This window comes from Sus scrofa, chromosome 8 (assembly GCF_000003025.6).
Source record: "Sus scrofa isolate TJ Tabasco breed Duroc chromosome 8, Sscrofa11.1, whole genome shotgun sequence".
NCBI classification, from domain to species: Eukaryota; Metazoa; Chordata; class Mammalia; order Artiodactyla; family Suidae; genus Sus; species Sus scrofa.
In genome coordinates, this window is record NC_010450.4 from 66,407,549 (window position 1) to 66,432,758 (window position 25,210).

Consider the following 25,210-nt stretch of genomic DNA (forward strand, 5'->3'; position numbering starts at 1 on the left):
ATTACATAGTAGACCCCAAAATTGTGATACACATCAAGGAAATGTCTAATATGATCGGTACTGAAAATAGAATTAATCATGTTTCTAAGCCCTCAAACAGTATATCAGATTGTGGAACTGAAATTTAAAAAAGCACCAAGACTTTAATGGTAGAAAATTCCATGTATTTATTTATCATAAGAACAGATTATTTTAAATCTCAATTCTAAATTATGTAGCCTCTTTTGGGGTGAGCCTTTGATCTTCACCTGACAAGCTGAAAAGGGGAAAAGAACCTGGAAGAGGAATCTGTTCAAATCAGTGGCCGGATTAATTCAGAAGGATCCTACATTCTTCCAGCTCAATTGTTAAAATGACAATGACAACAATAACCACTACTCTCTCTTTTTCTTCTTTGCAGTTTTACCAAACTTTGAACAACAAAACAGGAAACATTTAATGACCAGAAATATAATAGTTGCCACACAAGCCAGCAGGAACCCAATCACATCCAGAGAGTGGTACTGGTACCAGGTGAGGTCGTGGGAAGCTGGCCGCAGGTGCTTGGCTCCTTTGTGGCGCATGACAAACTCAATCCAGAAGACTGCTCGGTCCAGGGGCTTTATAGGTTGATCATGGTGAATTCTTGATAACTTCATAGCATTTTCTTTATAGCTAAAATTGAATATATAGATAGCAACTTGAAAAATTCATTATGAACACAATATACTTAAAATTTTGTTATATATTAATAAAAGTATACTATGTAATTATATAATGAATTTTCATAAATGACATCACCAAGAGCAAAGAATACACATGAAAGTTTGTTACTACTTGAAATATTTCCATATATGGCTACCTATCACTTGGAATTTGTTGGATGTTTCATAGTCTCAGAAATGATTGGAGGTAGAGGAGGAAATAATTTCTAATTGGAAATAACATTTTCTAGATTCAGAAATAGGGATGTAACCTGAGACAGGATTTTGTCTCATTTGGTGAGTGTGGCATTGAGAACATGACAGTGAGAGGAAGCCACATTGAGGGGCAGGGCTATGAGAAAGGAACCTTCCTCCTGTCCCTCCACACTTCCCCAGGTTAGGTCTGGAGTGTTAGAGTTAATGAGAAGCTAGTTTTCAACAGTAGCTGGAAATGGCTTTGATCTGTGATCTTCATGCCTCTGACATTTCAGAAGAAAAAAAAAATTTCATGTGACCCTATGGGCAAGAAGTAACGCCTGACACTGAGTAGCTGCTGGAATCTTTGATTCAAGCTACAGAAGGATGCAAATGCCAGTGGTGAGATGGAACAATGGCAATAGCTAGACTCCTAACCCTTCTAACTTCTGTTAAGGAACAGAAGACCAGGCAGGGTTTTGGTTTAAGGTTTTGACTGGTTGACTTAGAAGAATGCTGGGAGCCAAGTTTCAAGAATGGAATCCACCTGATGACAAAGCCCAGGGGACTCTGAAGAAGGGAATCTGCCTGATGACAAAGTCCAGGGGATTCTGAAGAAGGGAATCTGCCTGATGACAAAGTCCAGAATATTCTGAAGAAAGGGCTGCAAAACAACAGGCTTGCCAGACCCCCGAAACTAGAGGACGTTATGCCTGAGGAAACATACCTTTAAGTTTCTGCTCTTTTGTAAACAATCTGTGCTTTGTTTACTGTACCTAACTCTCTGTCCCTTACCTCAAGAAAGGAATTTATTAACTTTTATTATCTTTGCCTGCTAAACCTCCAACTTACCTCCGGGAGAATAGCTCCCCACTGTCTACATTCAAATGGGTGTCTGATTTGGCTTCTGTTTTTCACAAGATCTTAGATAATATTGGTATGCGTTATTTAGTTAAAATTGTTTTAAGTTTTTAGTAAGTAAATAAGTAAGTTTTAGGAGTTATAGGTAGTTATTGATAATTATTGATTTATTGAATTAAGTATTTTAAGTATAGAAATGTATTAATAATAAAGTTAAAATAAAATAGTTTTTAGGTTTATAATCAGATGATTGTTCTAAAAAACAATATATTTGTGATTTTACAAAGGTCATGTTTGGCTTATGTGATTCCTAGTTCCTGCTTGATTGCTCTTTTATGGTGTTCAATTCTGTTTTATGCTTTTAGACTGCACTTACCCAAATTATGTGCTTTTTAATCTTAAAAGTTTACCTATGTTTTTTGGAAAATTTTGAGATATTGATCTTCCATTGTTTATGTCAGTTTTAGCATTTTCCCCTATATAATTCGCTGTTGTCCACCAATAAATTTGAGACTGCTTGAGCACTACTCGAGAGTGTCTGCGTCTCCATTATTCTTCCTGTGCCTGCCGCCCCTCCTCTTCGGGACATCCCCCTGACTGCCGGGGTGGGACCCCGGCAGAAGAAGGGTTTCCTTGGATTTGTGAAGGAGGTGAAGGAGGGAGGTTATTCTTTTACGCCGAAGTGGAATCTCCGTTCATGAAACGTACAAAATATTAAATTGTAGAAAATAGTTGAACAGCATGTGAAAGAGAAATTCCTTCAGCAATAGAAACACTAGGGTAAAATGCAAAGCGCATCATCACATCCATATGAATACAAAACTGAGGCTAAATCACACTGGATATTGTGGTCATGGACAAGATGTGTATGTTCTAAACTTTGATGATATTGTAATGATAAATCAGAAAATAGTATTTAAGATGTGATATTTTAAGAGACATGGACAGAAAGTTGAGAAGTGATTTCATGGTGAAAAGTTATGCAATATTGACAAGAATCATAAATATTTAAAAAATTATTTTAACCTTTAAGGTCAATATTTATTTATATGTTTCTTTGAAATTTTTAGTAAGAATTTATATGATATTAAAGTAAAATTTATACAACTGGCAATTCTTTTAATTTTAATGTTGTTTCTTTTTCATGAATATAAGCATTTGGTTTATATGAAATATAATAACATAATAAATGTAATCATTCTTTTTGCTTTGTTTTGTTTTGTTTTGTATTGTTTTTGCTTTTTAGAGCTGCACCCACTGCAAATGAAAGTTTCAAGCCTAGGTGTCAAATAGGAGCTATAGCTGCTGGCTTATACCACAGCCACAGCAACAGGGGATCCAAGCTGCATCTGGAACCTACACCTCAGCTCACAGCACCATTGTATCCTTAACCCACTGAGCAAGGCCAGGGATCAAACCCACATCCTCAAGGATATTAGTCAGGTTTGTTGCTGCTGAGCCACAGTGGGAACTCCCCATTGTTGAGAATTTTAAAATTTGTTTATTATCACAGCTAATCGCCATACTGAACAAAATTCCATAGAAGATATTCATTTTATTACTGAAATGTATACCCTTTTCCCAAAGTCTCTTCACTCCCCCAACTCCTAGACCCTAGTAAACACCACTTTATATCTGCTTCTGTAAGCTGACTTTTTAGACTACACATATTAGCGATATTGTGTACTATTTGTCTTTCTCTATCTGACTTATTTCACTTAGCATAATGATCCATTTTCACAAATGGCAGGATTTCCTTCTTTTTCTTTGCTGAATACTTTATTACATACATATACCATATCTTTTTTTTCTATCCCTCCCTTTTCAGACACTTAGGTGTATTCACATCTTGGTTATTGTGAATGATGCTGCAAGGAACATGGGAGTGCAGGTATCTTTTTAATATTCCATTTTAATTTCCTTTAGACATATACCCAGAAGTGGGAGTACTGGATATGATAGTAGCTCTATTTTTAATCTTTTGAGGAGCCTCCCTCCGTATTGCTTTCCATAGTGGCTGCACCAATTTGCATTCCCACCCAGAGTGCACTAGAGTTCCCTTTGCTCCATGTGCTTGCTAAACTTGTTATATCTTGTATTTTGATGTTGGCCATTCAAAGATGTGTGAGGTGATACCTCACTGGGATTTTGATTTTAATTTCCTGATGCTTAGTGATGTCAAGACTCTTTTCATGTATTTGTTGGCAATGTGTACGTCTTCGTTGGACAAAGACATACTAAGTTAACTGTGCTCATTTTAAAAAATGTTTTGCTATTGAGTTTCCTGGGTTATCTATTTTGTGTATTAACCTCTTCTTAGATATGTACTTTATAAATATTTTCTCCCATTTTATAGGTTGCTTTTCATTTTGTAGATCATTTCTTTTGCTGTGCAAAAGCTTTTAAATTTGATGTAGTCCCACTTAGTGATTTTTGTATGTGTTCCTTGTGCAGTTGGTGTCATAGCCATAAAGCTGTTGCCAAGACCCTTGTAAAGGAGCTTTTAGTCCTGTGCTTTCTTATCGATGTTGTATGGTTTCAGGTCTTACATTTAAGTCTTTAATCCATCTTTGGTCAATTCTTGTAAGTGATTTCTTACAGGGATCTGAATTTCATTCTCCTGCATATTCCAGTTTCCCCAGTACCATTTATTGAAGAGATAAACTTTTTCCTATTGAGTATTCTTGGCTTTTTTTCCAAATATTAATTAACTTAATATGTGAGGGTTTGTTTCAGGGCTCTCAATCCTATCCATCGGTTTATGCATTTATTTTTATGTCACTGTCATACTTTTTGTTTTTCTTTTTTGGTCACACCTGTGGAAGTTCTCAGGCCAGAGATGAAACCTGTGGCACATGAGCTACCCTGGCCACTGCAATGACAACACCAGATCCTTAACCCGCTGAGCCTTAATGGAACTCTGCCACCATACTTTTAAAATTACTACAGTTTTGCAGCATAGTTTTAAAGGGGAGGTGGAATGTCTCGAGCTTCATTCTTCATTCTCAAGACTGCTTTAGCTGTTTGTGATCTTTTGTGGTTTCATACAAATTTAGGATTGGTTTTTCTATTTCTGTGTCCCCAAAGGCCTTAAAAATTGGCCACTCAGCTCACTCTTCCTTTCCTAGTGAGGAATTCTTTCTAGCTGAGAAGCTCTCTCTTGGATGTAAGCAATGCTCCCTTGCATATAAGCAATGCTATCTTGGGGACGATGAAGATAAAATAAAGCTGTCTTCATCCTGTTCTTATGCAATTATTCTCAGTTTTTTCCTTCTACTGTGTTGCTAAAAATTTTAAAGTGGTCTTCAGTTTCAGACCTCTCTCAGAGATGTTTTTGTTCATGGGCAGCTTTCTAACTGCTGGTCTTTGTCAGGGGACAGGGAGGCTGGGGTCTTCTATGTCTCCATTTGGATCTTTCAGTTATTTATTTATTTTGTTTGTTTTGTTTTGTTTTGTTTTGTTTTTTTAGTGCTGCACCCGCAGCATATGGAAGTTCCTAGGTTCCCAGGCTAGGAGTCAAGTCAGAGCTACAGCTGCCAGTCTACACCACAGCCACAGCAATACCATAACAGAGCCACGTCTGCAACCTATACCACAGCTCATGGCAGTGCCAGATCCTTAACCCACTGAGCAAGACCAAGGATTGTACCAGCATACTCATGCACACTAGTCAGATTCGTTTCCACTGAGTCATGATGGGAACTCCTTGATCTCTCACTTTTACTTCATTGCCTTTCTCTGGGTTTAAATTAAAATATGCCAGTATGGGAGTTTTTACATTAACAAGTACCATGATTCCATTTTATAAAATTATTTCTATTTTTTTTTTCTATTTATAAATTAGCAAAAGAAGTATCTGGTATTTCTATGCTAATAGTTGGTTGTAGCTACATGAGGAGAGTTAAGTGATTTTTCATTTTTACTTTGCCGTGTTTTTGTCATATTGCCTAAATTTTTATAGCAGTGATACCAGCAATTTTTAATGAACAATAAGTATTACCAATGAAAATATTTGTGTCTCTTTAGCACTAGCTTGGTTTCTTTAAATAAATTTAATATTTCTTTGAGGTTGCAATTATTGCCCAGTAATGCTAAGTGACAAAATAGCTTCATAAAATTTAAGAAGTATAAAAAATCTTATTTGATATTATCTATGCTATGTAAAAGTAATCAACTTAAAATTAATGAAACTGATTACTCTTTTAAAATACAAGATGCTTCTGAGAAAATAATATACCCTATACTTACGAAGGGTTGTTAATAACTGCCTCCAAAGCATTAAGCAGATCAGAACTCGTCATTGTGTGCAAGTTTAATTCAACAGCTGCCCCTTTAGCTTTTAGACGAGCAATATTATCATGCTGATCACCAAACATGGGAATTCCCACCATAGGGATCCCATGGTAAATAGCTTCATAGATCCCATTGGTTCCACAGTGAGTAATAAAAGCTCTGGTTTGGGGATGACCTAAAGAGAAAAAATATATCATTATTTTAAGTTTTTAGAGTTTCAGAAACGGAAAATCATGACACCTGTATAACTCATTAATTCAATTAGGTGGCATCTTCTATATAATTCTGTGCCATGAGGCCATTTATAAATTATTATAGGCACTAAAGAAAGTAGCAATTAATTATTATGGGCTAAGCAACAATTAGTGATTCTGGCAATTAAGTCATCCCACATACAATGGAGAAGGTTCCTGCAGAGTATATTATGAAGAATATTTGCCACTGGACAAGTTATTGGGGTGAGAATACATTAGTTAAAAGGAATGGAGGGATTGACATAACCAAGTGTTTGTGCAGGTGGAGAGGGAAGGCTGAGGTGTGCAAGGTTTCAGTGTGAGAATACTGGCATAATGGGCTAGAAAGAGAGACAAAGTCAAGTTCATGAAGTACTCTGTTTAAGAAAATGGGATTTTGCACATAATTTTATAGTAATATGGAGCCACTTATAATATTATAGGTGGTGAGATAGTTTACCTGATTTTTTTTTTCAAATAGTTACTATGGGGAAAAGAGAAGTGGAAGAAAATACATACACAGGGTTAAGAAGGTGCTTCAATATTCCATATAAAAGTTAATGAGAGCCTGATGTAAAGGTACTTTCCTTGACTCTGATTCTGAGGAAGGAGAAACTATATCATAAATAGAACAATTATATATTCCGTATTTTTCTCAGAGCTTGACAAAGATCCTATCCTTGACCAAACTCTAGTCAGAATCCTCTGAATACCCTTCTCAACAAGGCTCTGATTTTGGAGCTTCTTTACCTCTGCATTGCCCAGTTTTATAAACACCCTACTAAGGCAGTTGAGCTAGATTCTCTGGGCCCCGCTATCTGATCCCCTTTATGGCTGTTGGCTCATCCTTCACTTTCCCTCGAGTGATGTTGATCACCATAGCCTGCCTTCAGTAAAATCTAAGTTGATTTTGTCAGGCTGTTCCTTTGTCCCTGACATTTCCTAGTAATTTTCAATCCGGTGAACCCCACTCTCTTCTCTTTGGCTATAAATTTCTCACTTTTCCTTTTTGCCCTAAAAGTTGAGCCCAATCTCTATGTCATACTGTAAATGTCCATTGCAGTAGAAATTATGTTTCTCATGATAGTCTTGAATAAAGCTTGTCTTACAATCTGTAACAAGTATCATGAATAATTTTTTCTTTATTGCACTCCAGAATAAATGGGAAAAAGACATAAAAGTTTGTGGGGTTTTTTTTTTGCTTATTTTGAAATTAATTTCTAGGATTTATTTGTTATTGAGTAATCATTCAAATTATCTCTCATTTAGTTCCATTACTTTTCTTCTCTTTGCTCTTACCAAGAAGATCATTCTGTGGAATCCATTCATACAGCCGAGTATTGGCTCCTAATGTTTCTGGTTTCTTCCCTGTGTACCTCCACAGAACCTGTAAAGATAAAGGCCTTTACTCTATTAGAAGATTTTTAGAACACATCCTCTTGGAAGGAAGAAGTTAATTATGGAATTAATCTAGTTCAATGCCTCCAGGTAACACAGGAGCAAATTGAGGCCCTAAGTGAATATTGATATTTATCATTTTAAAGTATTGTAAGTATAGCATTTAGTGCCATTAAATAATCCGTAATGTTGTATAACCATCATGACTACCTATACCACAAATATTTTCATCATCCCTAAATAAACTCTGCATCATTAAGCAATAGCTTGATCATCTCATCACTCCCTATCCCTTGGTAACAATTTCTAGTTTCTGTTTCCATAACTGTGACTACTCTAGACATCCGATATAAGTGGAATCATATCATCTTTGTCTTTTTCTGACTTAGCATTAATCCACGAGCATTATGTCTTCAAGGTTCATACATGCTGTAACATACCAGAACTTACCTTTTATTTAAGGCTGAATAATTCTACATTCTCTCTATCTCTATGTGTGTGTATATATATATATACACAAAACAATCTCTTTATCCTTTCATTTTGGTATTGTGAATAATGTTGCTATGAACATTGATGTACAAATATCTGTTTGAACCCACGATTTCAATTGCTTTTGATATATACCCAGGAGGAGAATTTCTGTATCATATGATAGCTCCATTTTAACTCTCTGGGGAACTACAAAAATTTTTTCCACAGCAGATGCATCATTTTGCATTTTGCCCAGCAATACACAAGTTCCAACTTCTCTATAATCTCACCAACATGTCATTTTCCTTTTTTTCCCCCCGATAGTAGCTGTTATCTCTCTGCAATTTGATTTGCATTTCCTAAGTGATTAATTATATAGAAAATCTTTTCATGTGATTTTGACTTTCCTAAGTGATAAATGATATTGAACATCTTTTCATGTGATTTTGATTTTCATGTCTTTTTTGGAGGAACTCCTGTTCAAGTACTTTACCATTTTTCAATTCGGTTTTTGTTATTATTGTTGAACTGTAGGAGTTCTTTATGTATTGTACACATTCATTTTTTATCATATATAATTTTCAGTTTTTTTTCACAATCTGTACATTGTATTTCATTTTCTTGGTAGTACTTTTTGATGTTCAAAAATTCTTCATTTGATAAAGTCCAATTTATTTTTTTTTTCTACTTGTGCTTTTGGTGTCTCACCTATGAAATCATATCCAAATTTAATGTGATGAAGTTTTTCCTTAGGATTTTCTTGTAAAAATGTTATAGCTTTACTTCTAAAGTTTAAGTCTCATATATTTTGAATGAATTTTGGTATATATTATAAGGTAAGTGTTCAACTTCATTCTCTTGTATGTGGATATCAATGTCTCTTTTACTCATCTTCTGGTGTTTCTTATCAATAGTTGCTTTGTAAAATCATTGCTCTTTTGGTGTGCCAGGTAAACTAAGGGTCTTCCTACTCTTCCATCTTGGCTACACTTTCATCTTATTTTCTTGTAACACTTTTAATCTCTGGAAAGCCATTAGGAATCTCCACAGGGTCATTTCTCATTTTAATTATTTGCATCTACTCATTTAAAAAATCTTTGCCAGTTTAGCTAAAGTTTTGATAATTTTGCTGATTTTTTCAAAGAACCAGCTTTTGGATTGATTTTTTTCCTATTTTTTTTTTATCTTTTGTTTTGTCTATCTCTGCTCTAATCTTCATTATTTCTGACCATCTGCAAGCTTTGGATTTACTTTGTCTTCTTTGTATATTTCTTTAATATTACTGATTTTTAGATCTTTCTTCTTTTACAATGTAGGCGCATATAGCTACAAATTTCCCTCTGAGGCCTGCTTTCTCTGCATCTCTTGTTTTGATCCCTTGTGTTTTCATTAAAAAATGTATTTTTAATTGCTCTCGAGATTTATTCTTTGATCTATTGATCATTAACTTCAAAGCGTACAAAAACTCTGCTCCTTTATATCTCCATCCAACTCTTTCTGTAATTGATATCATAAATTACATATTTATACTGTATATTCTTAATTGCATAAATTAATAATTTTTATGCATTTTCTTTTAAATTATTATGGAAATTAAAATAAATTGGAGTTATGACCAAAATTACTGGCTCTTAAAATTACTTTTGTCTTTACTTTTACTGAAGACCTTTATTTCTTCATATGATTTTGTGTTACTGTCTAACAGCCTTTCATTTCAGCCAGAAAGGCTTACTTTTGCAATTTTTACAAGGAAAACATAATGGTAATAATATCCCTCAGCTTTTGTTTATCAGGGAATCTCTTAATTACTTCATTTTGAAGGAAATTTTGCCTGATAAAATTCTCAGTTAATTTTTTTCCAGCACTTTGAACTGAATTTATCAACTTTCTGTACTTCAGGTTTTGATGAAAAATTTGCTGATCATCTTACTGAAGATACCTTTTATATGATGAATTTCTTCTTTTTTGCTGCTTTCAAGATCTTCTCATTGTCTTTGGCTTTCCACAATTTTCTTCTGATATGTCTTTGTCTATGTTGCTGTGATTTTAGTCTATTGACTTTCACTAAGCTTCTTGGATTTATAGATTCATGTATTTCATTAAGTTTTGAATATTTTAAGATTCTTTCTTTCATTCTTTTTCTTTCTCTCTCTCTTTTTTTTTTTTTTTTTTTTTTGGACAGCACCCATGACAAGTGGAAGTTCCAAGGCTAAGGATTGAACCTATGCCATAGCAGTGACCTAGGCCACTGCTGTGACAACACCAGATCCCTGACTCAATGCTCTATAAGATAACTCTCATTATTTCTTTAAATATCTTCTCTGCTTATTTCTCTCTTTCTGAGATTACCACAGTGTATATGCTCATGCACAGGGTCATGTCCCACAAGTTCTTAGGCTTTGTTCATTTTTATTCATTTATTGTTCTTTCTCTTCCCCCAATTTGATAAATTCAATATCTTTTATTAAAGTTTGCTGATTCTTCTGCCTGCTCATGTCTGATTTGGAACCCCTGAGGTAAATTTTTCATTTTAGTTATTGTAATTTTTATAGCTGCACCCATGGTATATGGAAGTATCTTGGCCAAAGACTGAATCTGAGCTGAAGCTATGACCTATACCATAACTGCAACAATGCTGGATCATTCACCTGCTGCACCAGGGTGGGGATCAAACCTGCACCACTACAGAGATGACATTGGATCTTTAACTTACTGTACCACAGAGAGAACACCTAATTATTGTAATTTTTAGCTCCATTTTTTTTGGTTATTTTAAAATACATCTCCCTCTTTATCAGCTTTTCATTTTGTTTCTACATCATGTTCTCTTTATTATTATCTTCCTTTAGTCCTTTGTGCATCTTTAAGGCAGTGGTTTTAAAGGCATTTTCCAATAATTCTAAAATCCAGTTTTCCTTAGGAATGGTTTCCCCTCACTTTATTTTGTTCCTTTGATTGGGTAATATTTGGTTTAACTTTGTATGCCTTATGATATTTGCTGAGAACCATACTTTCGATTTTTATAAGGTTCTTTTTTATTTTTTCTATTTTTTATTTTCAGGGCCACACCTGTGGCATATGCAAGTTCCCAGACTAGGGGGAAAATCATAACTGCAGCTGTTGGCCTACACCACAGGAAATCCACAGCAATCCTGGATCCAAGCTGCATCTGTGACCTATGCCACAGCTTGCATCAATGCCAGATCCTTAACCTACTGAGTGAGGCCAGGGGCTGAACCTGCATCCTCATGGATACTAATCAGATTCTTAACCCACTGAGCTACAATGGGAATTCCTGATTTTTATAATGTTCTAACTCCAGAAATCAGATTCACTCTTTTGCTTAGGGTTTGATTTTTTTTTTTTTGATTGTTGATAGGTTTATCTTTGCCAGAAATTAGACTCTCTCTGGTTAAAGATTTAGCTCTTCTCAATTCTTTTTTTTTTCCTTTTTTTTTTTATTTTCCCACTGTACAGCAAGGGGGTCAGGTTATCCTTACATGTATACATTGCAATTACAGTTTTTCCCCCACCCTTTCTTCTGTTGCAACATGAGTATCTAGACATAGTTCTCAATGCTATTCAGCAGGATCTCCTTGTAAATCTATTCTAAGTTGTGTCTGATCAGCCCAAGCTCCCGATCCCTCCCACTCCCTCCCCCTCCCATCAGGCAACCACAAGTCTTTTCTCCAAGTCCATGATTTTCTTTTCTGAGGAGATGTTCATTTGTGCTGGATATTAGATTCCAGTTATAAGTGATATCATATGGTATTTATCTTTGTCTTTCTGGCTCATTTCACTCAGGATGAGATTCTCTAGTTCCATCCATGTTGCTGCAAATGGCATTATGTCATCCTTTTTTATGGATGAATAGTATTCCATTGTGTATATATACCACCTCTTCCGAATCCAATCATCTGTCGATGGACATTTGGGTTGTTTCCATGTCCTGGCTATTGTGAATAGTGCTGCAATGAACATGCAGGTGCATGTGTCTCTTTTAAGGAGAGTTTTGTCTGGATAGATGCCCAAGAGTGGGATTGCGGGGTCATATGGAAGTTCTATGTATAGATTTCTAAGGTATCTCCAAACTGTTCTCCATAGTGGCTGTACCAGTTTACATTCCCACCAACAGTGCAGGAGGGTTCCCTTTTCTCCACACCCCCTCCAGCACTTGTTATTTGTGGACTTATTAAGGATGGCCATCCTGACTGGTGTGAGGTGGTATCTCATGATAGTTTTGATTTGCATTTCTCTTATAATCAGCGATGTTGAGCATTTTTTCACGTGTTTGCTGGCCATCTGTATATCTTCCTTGGAGAAACGTCTATTCAGGTCTTTGGCCCATTTTTCCATTGGGTGATTGGCTTTTTTGCTGTTGGGTTGTATAAGTTGCTTATATATTCTAGAGATTAAGCCCTTGTCTGTGGCATCATGTGAAAGTATTTTCTCCCATTCTGAAAGTTGTCTTTTTGTTTTCTTTTGGGTTTCCTTTGCTGTGCAAAAGCTTTTCAGTTTGATGAGGTCCCATGGGTTTATTTTTGCTCTAATTTCTATTGCTTTGGGAGACTGCCCTGAGAAAATATTCATGATGTTGATGTCAGAGAGTGTTTTGCCTATGTTTTCTTCTAGGAGTTTGATGGTGTCCTGTCGTATATTTAAGTGTTTCAGCCATTTTTTTGAGCCTGTGTCTTTCGCTGGAAATGTGCATAACTTTCTAAATTCCATTTAATGTGAATTTTCTTTCTTTCCTTTTTTTTTCCTGTAATTGGGCTATTTCTTTGATGTCTGGGTCCAAATGGAGAAAAAGGAAAAAAAAGAAAAAAGAAAAAATACTGTTTAACCATTAAAACCCCTGGAAGTTGCTTCTGCTAATGAGGACTGAAACAACCGTTTCCAATTTCTCTGCCTACACTTCAGTGATCAAGGACAGTAATCAGCAAATAGAATGGTGAACCCCAATATTTGGAGGATAAGGTCTTTATTTCCCACACCAGCTCCACAGCAATGTTGGCTGCCATCAGGTTGGGTGATGGAAATTTTGAAGCTACTGCTCTGCTAAAGGGCTGAGATTGACCAGAATTAACTGCAATTTAGTGGTTTGCTTTTTCCCCTGCAAGTTAAAAGTGCTCATACAGACTTACAAGTTCCAGTATGGTTACATGAGGACAGTTTCTGCTTGTACAATTTTATTTAGGTAGACAGATATTGGTGCTTCCAACTTTACCTTGATGTCATCTTTAAGCATTGTATTTTAATGCAGTGGAAAATCCAATATTTTTGAAGATGCTTTATAGATAAAACATTTAAATGGATGCTGCTTTGACAAAAAAATTTTGAAAGCAATTTGTATATAAATACAATAATTATCATAACCATTTGGAACTTAAAGTTGCTGTAATTTTCTACTTTAACTGAAGCTAGAGAAAATTTATCCGTTGTTGTTTAAGAACAACCTCACTCAGTCATAAGCTATAATTATATTAATTAAACAATTAAAAGTTTGTGGGAAATCTTAGAGTGAACTGCACAAATCTTTTACTGCGTAAAGTGTTAGCTATTTAAATGGAAGAATAATTATTTAGGATTATTTCCAGAATCTAAATTCTCAGTTCTAGGATCAACTAGGGCCAGTTTCAAAATTATTAATTAAAAGAAAATATACTCCCAAAGCATCCTGTGAATCAAGGCTAAAATTTTGTATATCTGAACTTTATTCTCTGTCATGTTGGTTGTAACTTGTTTATTTGCCTCAGATTTAAAAAAAAAAAAAAGAACAACCAAACAAGGTTAGATTACAGGAGACTTTAAAACCTAGGCAAAAAGTTGACTGTTTAACAGCACTGAATGATTAAGTTTTAGCTCATTATTTAAAGAAAATACTGCAATATACATTTTTCTGTTGGTAATGCCAGGTTTAAAGCAACAATCAAATATCCCTTTTAAGATTTATACATTTTCTTTATAGTTCTGTTAAATTGACACTAACAATACCAATAGCTTTCCCTACATTTTTGAAGTACACTTCTAAGGAGCTCTTCATGGATTTTAAAATACCTGCCCCTCAAAAATAAGGTTACCTGACCTTCTGTGGAATCTGGGCAAGGGCTGATGCAATCATATTAGACTTTTCTTCTGTGAGGTTCTTGATCATTGACCCCAAAGTAAACACAATGACTCCATCTTTTCCAGAGCTTTGAACAAACTCTTCTAACTCCTGTGAAGAAGACAGAAAACAGTCTTTGTAATTTGAAAGTTTATAGTTACAAGAATAAGATAGTGGGAATTCCTGTCATGGTTCAGTGGTAACAAAGCTGACTAGGATCCATGAGGAAGCGAGTTTGGTCCCTGGCCTTGCTCAGTGTGTTAAGGATCTGGTGTTGCCATGAGCTGTGGTGTAGGACACAGACATAGCTCAGATCCTGAGTTGCTATTGCTGTGGTGTAGGCCAGCAGCTGCAGCTCTGATTGGACCCCTAGCCTGGGAATTTCCATATACCGTAAGGTCCTAAAAGGCCAAAAAAAAAAAAAAAAAAAAAAACCAAAAAACCCCAAAACCAAGAATGAGATAGTCACACAGTTTTCTCAATGTGACTGAATTATTAGAATAATTCTGTTTATTCATATATTAATTATTTCATAGCATAAGATAGGACCTAAAATCTTCGGTTACTAGGAAAATTAAAAATGATTTAATGTTTTATCAGGTCAGTCTCCCAAGGAAATAGAAATAAAAACAAAAATAAACAAATGAGACCTAATCAAACTTATAAGTTTGCACAACAAAGAAACCATAAAAAAGGACATGAAAGGAAGCTCAATATTGCTAATTATTAGAGAAATGAAAAAAAAACCACAACAAAATACCACCTCACATTGGTCAGAATGGCCATCTTTAATAAGTCTACAAATAATAAATGCTGGAAAGGGTGTGCAGAAAAGGGAACGCTCCTAAACTCTTGGTGGGAATGTAAATTGTTAAACTATTATGGAAAACCATACAGAGGTTCCTCAGAAAACTAAAAATAGGATTACCATATGATGCAGAAATCCCATTTCTGGGCATATACCTGGACAAAACTATAATTCAAAAAGATACATGCACTCCTATGTTCATTACAGCACTATTCATAATAGTCAAGACATGGAAACGATCTAAATTTCCATTGACAGACGAATAGGTTAAGAAGATGTGATACTTATTAACAATGTAATGAGACTCAACCATAAAAACGAAAAAAATAAGGCCATTTTACAGTGACATGGATGTAACTAGAGTTTAATCATATTAAGTGAAGTAAGTCAGAAAGAGGACAAATACCAAATACTATATGATATCACTTATATGTGGAATCTAAAATATGGCACAAATTAACTTATCTATAAAACAGACACGAAGATATGGAGAACAAAGAGACCTGTGGATGACAAGGAGGAGGTGGGGAGAGAGTGGGATGGGCTGGAGTTTGGTGTTGAACTATGAGGTGCGGTTCGTTGCCTTGTCAGTGGGTTACTTGGTGAGCTGTGTGTAGGTCGCAGACGGCTGGATTGCGTGCTGTGGCTGGCGTAGGCCACAGTCGATTAGATAGCTGGAACTTACATATGCCGCGGAAGTGGCCCAATAAGTGCAAGCTATTACATTTAGAATGAATAAACAACCATGTCATACTGTATAGCACATGGAACTATTTCCAATCTCCTGGGGTAGACCATGATGGTGGAAAATTATATATACTTAAAAAAAATACATATATATGTATAACATATGTGTGTGTGTATATATATAAAACATGTGACTGAGTCACTTTGCTGTACAGCAGAAATTGGCATAACATTGTAAATCAACTATACTTTAATAAAAAAGTCAAAAAATTATTTAAATTGCACATTACTTTTCAGGATGTTTGAGGTGTGTGTGTGTGTGTGTTTACAAATTATTTACTACATGTTATCTTCTGTTACATGTATCATTTAGCTTATATATGGTAACCTTAAGAGATATGTATACATTTGAAAATGAGAAAGCTATTTCAGTAAGACTAAGTAATTTGCCCAAAGCTACACAGCCGTAGTTGGCAGAGCCAAATTTTAAGTTAAACTTGTGGATTGTAAAGCCAGTGATCATTTTCACTCTTTATTGGCTTCCAACACCCTCTCCACAATGCTCCAAAGGAAGAACATTTGATTTCCGTCTTAAATGAAATAGTGCTGTTGCTTTACTTCACCTTTAGCTTTGGATGCCAATACGATTATCTTTCACTTTTCTGCTAAATTATGGTCAGTGTAATGACATACTTTTGGTATATTTACTTTGTTCTCTTTTCTAAACTTTGATTTTTTTTTTATTTGTTATATTTATCTTTGTATAAGCTTCTACAAACAGATTTAGAAATGAGGTAGCCATATAAAATTCCTGATCAGATAAATAAGGCATAAATATTTATAATGTATATTCTGAGGATGAAAGTAATATAATAGAAATATATGGCTTTGCATCCAAATAAAAGTAGTATAGTTAATAATGGTTAAGTAAAAGGAAATATTTTCATCCTATTTTTGCTACTAACAAAACGAAGTCAATTGCATAAGACAAGAAAATGCATTGTAAGGCTTGAAATTGAAAGCCAGGGAAGAGATTTATTTTAAGTAATTGGCTTACATGATTATGGAGGCTGACAAATTTAATCTGCAGAATAGACCATCAAGCTGGAGACTCAGAAAAGAGCCACTGTTGTAATTCAAGTCTGAAGGCTGTCTACCAGCAAAATTCTTTTTGCTTGGGAGAATTGAGTCTTTTGTTTTATTCAGGTCTTCAACTAATTGGATGAGGCTTACCCACATAATAGAAAACATTTTTTTTGCTCAGGGTCCACATATTTAAATATTAATGTCATTCAAATAATGCCCTCATGGAAACTTCCAGAGTAATGTTTGGCTAAAGAGATGGGTTCATGATCCAAGAGAGCTGACACGTAAAATTAACCATTAGACTATGTTTATAGATGGATTGACTTAACATGTAAAGCTATCAATCTCTATAGCACAGTTTATTTATTTTCAATTATAGAACAGATTTCTTAAGATACTGGAACATATTTTAAAATTTATGTAGAAAAATACATTTTCATAAATAATGGATGAATTCTGAATAAGAAAATACTGAGGACTATTTCAATCAGATAATAATACATAAAACAAAATGAAAGCTACTAACCTACTTATTATAGTATACTAGTCTAAGAGAATAATGGACATTAATTTCTGTGTCCATGTTTTCAGTTTTAGGATCAAACACTATCAATAATAAGCTAGAAATCATTTCAAAAGATAAATACTCAAAAAAGAAAAATAAAAAGCACATTTAATGACCTTAGGTAAGGGCTTCGCGGGCTTGCAGTGCAGTCCTCCAACAAATTCCAAATTAGGCAAGGAAGGGTAAGGAAATTCAAAATCCCAGGAGGTTCGAATCAACCACATTTCAGCTTTTCCCATAGTCTCACATAATGTGGTAGGTTTTCCTGAATAGAAATGAAGAATGACAGAAAGAAAACAAACTGATATTTTATTGTATTTTTATTTTTTTTTTGTCTTTTTGCTATTTCTTTGGGCCGCTCCCGCAGCACATGGAGGTTCCCAGGCTAGGGGTCTAATCGGAGCTATAGCCACTGGCCTACGCCAGAGCAGCCACAGCAACGGGGATCTGAGACGCGTCTGCAACCTACACCACAGCTCACGGCAACGCTGGATCATTAACCCACTGAGCAAGGGCAGGGACCGAACCCGCAACCTCATGGTTCCTAGTCGGATTCGTTAACCACTGCGCCACGACGGGAACTCCCAAACTGATATTTTAAAAGTGAAATGTTTCTTCATTAACTTTATAAGAAAAATCATTAATACCAATACTAGGCCTATATAACCCATATTACATGAATTGACCTTTTCCTTCCAAGAGTATGTAACGGTAAGTTTACTAATAACCAAATACTGATTTAAGTATGGAACAAAGTCATAGCTTGTTGTTTTCTCTCTGTCAACAGAGCCTTTCTATTTGAACTAAGCCTGAGCCCTACTCCACGCTCAGAATGGGCACATGCTCCTAGCAAGGAACAAGAAACTCAACCAGTCATCCTCTCCTTGCTATGGGAGAGTCATCTGCTCTTCTGGAATTTTAATTTATATAATCCTTGTTGCTCCAAAAACTTCTAGTTACCCTAAAAAAGAGCTTTCATAATTTATCCATCTTTTTTCTCTAGTGTTTTCATGTGTGCTGCCACAACAACAAGTACATCCTGACTACCTTTGAAAGAATTGTATAGTGATTATTTCCTTTGGTAGAGAAAATGAAATTTCCTATCTTACCGTATTTTATCTTCTTTGTGAAGATACAGCACTGCATAATAATCTATTGGTGAAATATTTGCTATTTTGACATATTTTGCTGACAAACAGTACACAGGAGTACCTTTCAACTCAAGAGGTGACCAAGCGAACATTAACAGAATAAGAACTCAAATTAGTGATTCTGAATTAAATTAATAAAGCCAGAGGTTCATTTATAAATTCTGTTCAACTATGGGGGTCTAAGGAAGCTTATCCAGAGTTTGGAGTCCTTTTGAATACATAATTCAGTTTCACTGCTATGAGGAAACCATAGCTATATGGTTTTTCTTCATACGGCTTTTTGAGAATTCACTTTGATGTCCGAAGTAAGCTAAGGTTTGGTTAGAAACTGAGGGATTTTGAACTGACCAGGACAATATATCTGCATGAGAGATCACAAGTAAATCTTAGCAATTTAGGAGTTTGAATGACAAAATCCAGTTTCATACTCAGCACGTATTCCATTTTAGAACCTTATTGACATCAGCCATTGAATACTCATTTGCTTTCTCAGGCAGCATACTTCATTTAGAAGCCCTCATGTTGACTGTGAGTTATTGAAGAAATAATTTCTCATAGGAAATTTAGAACAAATACCCAAAAGAAGGAAAATAGAAGTGGTTATATAAAACAAATGTCATAACTATAAAACACTTTTAAAAAATTTTTAAGAAATTAATTTGTACTAATGATAGGATTTTAGACATACATCTGTTAAAATTAGTAACAGGGAAAATAATTTTAAAATTCGTATGGAACTGCAAAAGACCTCAAATAGCCAAAGAAGTCCTGAAAAAAAGGAACAAACTCAGAGATACCATACTTTCTGATTTCATGCAATTATAAAGCTGTACTAATCAAAACCATATGGTAAAGGAATAAAAACAGACACATGGACCAAAGGAACAGAACCAAGAGCCCAAAAATAAACCCATGCATATATAGTCAATTAATATTTCACAAAGGAGCCAGAAATAGTCAATGGAAGAAGACAGTCTTTTAAATAATTCTTGCTAAAAAAATTGGATATTCATATGCATGAGAAAGAAAGTAGACCCCAATCTTACTGCACTACAGAAATTAACCCGAAATGATTTAAAAACTTACATGTAAGACCTGAATCCGTAAAATTTCTAGACCAAAATGAAAGGGAAATACTTCTTGACATGGGTCTTGACAATGGATTTTTTAATTTAAAAAAGAATTTTTGGTGTTCCCGTCGTGGCACAGTGGTTAATGAACCCGACTAGGAACCATGAGGTTTCGGGTTCAATCTTTGTCCTTGCTCAGGGGTTAAGGATCTGGCATTGCCGTGAGCTGTGGTGTAGGTCGCAGACGCATCTTGGATCTGGCATTGCTATGGCTCTGGCATAGGCTGGCAGCCACAGCTCCGATTAGACCCCTAACCTGGGAAACTCCATATGCCATGGGTGCGGCCCTAGAAAAGACAAAGAAGACCAAAAAAAATTTAATTTTTAAATTAAAAAACTTTTTTTTTGTCTTTTTCGGGCTACACTAGCAGCATATGGAAACAATTTCTTCCTGGAGCCAGCAAGGTGTTTTATGATATAACATTTCTTCCTTAATTCCTTAAGGGGTCACAGTGACACACTGCTGACATTTTTGGAGCATATAAATGCCAATATATTGCTTGGCTGTATAAATCTTTGATGAATAACCCTTGCCCTCAAGAAATTATATAACTGTGCTTTGACTTCTAATGCGCAGAACATTCTTCAGAGCTTCCCAACAGACTCTCTTCAGGATTATAACCCTCAGGTGGGCTTAAGTCAAATTTTTCATTTCCTTCTTAGGTTGACTATTGATTACTTTTTGTCAAAATCTGAAACAAATACAATGTTGTATATAAATAAGACCTCAAAAAACTAAATAATGTCAGCAGGATACTGCTTTCTCAAAGATAACTAATCTCTTATGCAAAATTTCCTTAACAAAATTATATGGAAATAAACTCAAATAAACTCAAAATGGCTTGACTTAAAAGTAAGACAATATACCATCAAATTCCTAGAAGAGGATATAGGCAAAACATTCTCTGACATCAACTGTACAAACGTTTTCTTACGTCAGTCTCCCAAGGCCACAGAAATAAAACCAAAAATAAACCCACGGGACCTAATCAATCTGGCAAGATTTTGCACAGCAAAGGAAACCATTAAAAACCCCAAAAGACAATCTATGGAATTGGAGAAAATAGTTTCAAATGATACAACTGACAAGGGCTTAATCTCCAAGATACACAAACAATTTATACAACTCACCAGCAAAAAAACCAACAACCAATTGAAAAATGGGCAAAAGATCTGAATAGACATTTCTCCAAAAAAATATACAGATGGCCAACAAGCACATGAAAAAATGCTCAACATCACTGATTATTAGAGAAAGGCAAATCAAAACTACCATGAGGTACAAGCTGTCAGAATGGCCATCATTAATAAGTCCACAAATAAAAATGCTGGAGAGGGTGTGGAGAAAAGGGAACACTCCTACACTGTTGGTGGGAATGTAAATTGGTGCAACCACTATTGCAAATAGAAAACTCAATATAGAACTACAATATAACCCAGCAATCCCACTCGTGGGCATACATTCAGACAAAACTTTCCTTGAAAAAGATACATGCACCCAGATATTCATTGAGGCACTGCTCACAATAGCCAAGACATGGAAACAACCTAAATGTCCATTAACAGATGAATGGATTAAGAAGATGTGGTGTATATTCACAATGGAATACTACTCAGCCATAAAAAGAACAAAATAATGCCATTTATAGCAATATGGATGGAACTAAAGACTCTCATACTAAGTGAAGTAAGTCAGAAAGAGAAAGACAAATACCATATGATATCAGTTATATCTATAATCTAATATACAGCAAAAATGAACCTTTCCACAGAAAAGAAACTCACAGACTTGGAGAACAGACTTACGGTTGCCAAGGGGGAGGGGTAGGGGGAGGAAGTGAGATGGACTGGAAATCTGGGGTTAATAGATGCAAATTATTGCATTTGGAATGGATAAGCAATGAGATCCTGCAGTATAGCATAGGGAACTATATCTAGTCACTTGTGATAGAACATGATGGATGAAAATGTAAGAAAAAGAATATATACATGTATGACTGGGTCACTTTGCTGTAAAGTAGAAATTGACAGAACACTCTAAATCAACTATAATGAAAGAATAAAAATCATAAAAAGATAACTAATCTCTTATGCAAAATTTCCTTAATGGAATTACATGGAAATTTTTAAATCAATTATGCAAAAAGAAAAAAGAAGGTGTAAATGAAATTACTAAAATAGAAAAAAACACTTTATTCTCAGGACCAAAGCTCACTAATTGACCTGTAGTACAATTTTTAATAGAACAACAAGAGCAGAACAATGGTGTAAATTTAAAAATCAGGAAATATGACCCTTTAGAGAAAATAAATCTTTCTTTTGTTTCAATTTTGGAAGACAATAGCAGATGAACCCAAGCTATATGTATGTATTTTCTAGTTTCATGCTTATCACATGCTTAGCCTGGCAACCAATCAACCAAGACTTGATAGGATGCAAAAAGAAAGCCTAAAAACAGCAAGTTAATCAGAAAGAACTAAAAGTGTATAAAAGAATAAGAGTAATCCAAGGTCATAGAAATTAAGCACACTGTCACATTTGAGTTTTCTAGACACTCCAAAAATATCTATAGATACTCAATCATCTTAAACAAAACAGAAAAAGAAAAAAGAAAAAATGAAGTGTTATTTTATTTTTACTCCAAAGAGTTTAGCAAGAGGAAGTCAGATTCTCACCTAATATCTGTTGAAAGTTTTCATACAATTGGATAAATACTTACGTTTTTCATAAGATATAAGAATCCTTATTATATGAAAATTTCTCTTACCTAAAACTTGGCTGTAATACTCATCCCACTCTGGAAATACATAGTATGAATACAGCACATCACTTATGGTATACAATAACCAATTCTCCAGTCTCTGCATAAAAGTCATCTTGTCTGTCAGTCTTGACATGCTGCCAGGAACATAAGAAGAAGGCATAGGAAGTCCAGCACACGATCTCTCCAAGACATAACCATAGGAAAACCGAAACGTGTATACAAATGGAATACTGAGGAGCTCAGCCAGCAGCTCCCCACAAAAGCTTAAAGGGTCAGCAATACAGACATCAAACTTTGCTGCCTGTAGCCTGTTGAGTAACTCCTTGTTTGTGACAGCGCTGTCACATACCCTTTTGCCTGTTAATGAAAACCTCTTTACTATTTTTGTCAGTTCTACTTGCATGTTCCACCATGAGAGATTCTGCAGTTCAAAAGAAGCTGTATAGAGAATGATATTGAGCTCCTCTATAAGAGTTTCTTTCGTTATTGGAAGTTGGAGGATCTCCGCATTAAAAGGAATCTTAGTATGATCAAGGAGAAGATTTGGTAAAGGTACTAGGATGGTTATTTCATGCCCGCGAACTTGGAGTTCTTCCAGAATAACTTTTAAATTAATCCAGTGACTAAAATCCACAGGCCATACAAGTATTTTCCCAGTTCTTGCAGAGTCAAAGAAGCATAGATGCAGCATGAAAAGGATGCAGAAGCCTTTCACAGTCTTCATGATTAACTTTTGCTCAAACGAAATCTGGTCTTAAACCCAGTGCATGAAACTCAAAATCCAAAAACCTCGCTTTGACCCTCCCAATCAATTTGTAGTAGATGGCACTGAACTTTGAAGTGTCATCTTTAAGTTAAAGATTAAAATGAAGTACAAATTGTTTTGAAGGAAAAAAAAAGGTTGATGAACTCAATACACTGCATTAGGAAATAAATACTCAGGATGATAGATCCCAAACGTCTTTTAGAGTACATCACAATAAATACACTTGATGTTAAAGCCAAATCCAAAATAATGGATTAAAAAAAATCATTTTCCACATGATGTTAGAAAATCCATTACTGTGTGATAACTAGATTTTTCACATATTTTTCTCAGACTTTATTTGAATGTTCATTTGAACAAAATGATCTCTGGAGTGTTTCTCTTACTGATAACTCCGCTAAATACTCTAGATAGGAAAGAGGCAATCACTTACTGCCAGAAGAAGAGAGCATGTATGCTTTAAGAGATGTTACTGCAAGGAGATTTATATTGAAAAATTCTGATGCTAAATTCAGTGACCTTTCTGCTACATCACAACTATCTTTTAAGAGAAAGAGAAAATATATTTTTACTATTGCTGCAGATGTGAATTCAAGTTCTGCCTCTGGTCATATTAATGTTTGGTTGAGAAGCGATGTCTTAGAATGGAGAAGGCAAGTCTTGAAAAATGTAACGCAATGATCTTACCCTTCCTTCTAGCCCATCCAATTCTATTTGCTTTGCTTTCTTTTTCTAAGATTTTTCTTATAATCTTTTTGTTTGTTTGTTTGTTTGTTTGTTTGCTTGGCTCTTCACAATTGGAGGCCATTACCCTGTGCAGAAATGGATCCAGTGACATCTAGGACAGTAACATTATCTGTAATCCTTTTGCTTAAACAGGTCTCAAGCAATTGAGCAATAGGAGTATATGATGATAATATTAACAAGAGAATAATTGGCTCTTAATAAAATAAAATCATATAATTGTTTAACTGCTTACTATACCTATACATTTTATACTACCCACAAATCATAAATCAATCTATTTTCCTTTGCAGTCTTCACTACCATCAGTCTAACCCTAGTCATTTTCATATCTAACTTGGACTTACTGTAGTAGCCTTCCAATATCCTTGCTTCAATTTTGCATACATGCAAATTACACTCCATAGAGAAACTTGTCTGATTAAAAAAATCTATTTCAGAAAATATCATGCTTGAGGGAAATGCTTTTAATAACTTTATTCTTAGGTTTGCTGCAATCTATCTTCTGCCCCACTGGATGAAGTTAATGTGATACATGTGTAAAATTGAATATTACTTATCTGTGAGATAGAAGGAAATCTTTCCACTGGCCACAACATGGATGGAGCTTGAGGGCATTATGCTAAGTGAAATGCGTCTGACAGAGAAAGACAAATACCATATGCTATCACTTCTATATGGAATCTAAAGAAAACTGATCTTATAGTAACAGAGACTAGAATGATGGGTTCTGAGGACTAGCAGTTAAGGAAAGGAGGTAGGTGATGGTTCAAAGGCACAGACCTCCAGTTACAGGACGAATAAGTTTTGGTGACTTTAATGTACAGCATTGTGATCTTTGTTACTAATAGTCTATTATGTGTGGAAGTTGCTAAGTGAATAGATTTTCAATTTTCTCACCACAGGTGAAAAGAGTAGTAATTATGCGAGATCTTAGAGGTGTTCATTAATACTAAGGTGGTAATCATTTGCAATATATAAGCATTTCCATGTATTTGCACCTCAAACTTATGCAATGTTACACGTCATTTATAATCTCAATGAAATTTGAAGGAAATTAAGATTTTAAGTAATGTTTGGCTATCATCAAATTTTTTCCTATGTGAATGATTGTTTTCAATTGCATTGCTCTGATGTTGTATATTCTAAGGGTGTGAAGTGATATCTTATTGTGGTTTTGATTTTAATTTCCTAATGCTTAGTAATATCAAGTCCCCTTTCATGTAACTGTTGGCCATTTGTACGTCTTTGAAAAAATATCTATTT

At 35.0% G+C, this 25,210-nt stretch overlaps 1 protein-coding gene across 1 annotated transcript; it reads right to left on the minus strand.

Moving 5' to 3' along the window:
• Positions 143 to 23,296, minus strand: LOC100515394 (UDP-glucuronosyltransferase 2C1). Its single transcript, XM_003129067.4, has 6 exons — positions 22,438 to 23,296; positions 17,506 to 17,654; positions 14,223 to 14,354; positions 7,565 to 7,652; positions 5,988 to 6,207; positions 143 to 654 (listed from the first exon to the last, which is right to left on the minus strand). The coding sequence occupies exons 1-6, from the start codon at positions 23,156 to 23,158 to the stop codon at positions 375 to 377; spliced, it is 1,590 nt and encodes a 529-aa protein (XP_003129115.1). The 5' UTR covers positions 23,159 to 23,296; the 3' UTR covers positions 143 to 374.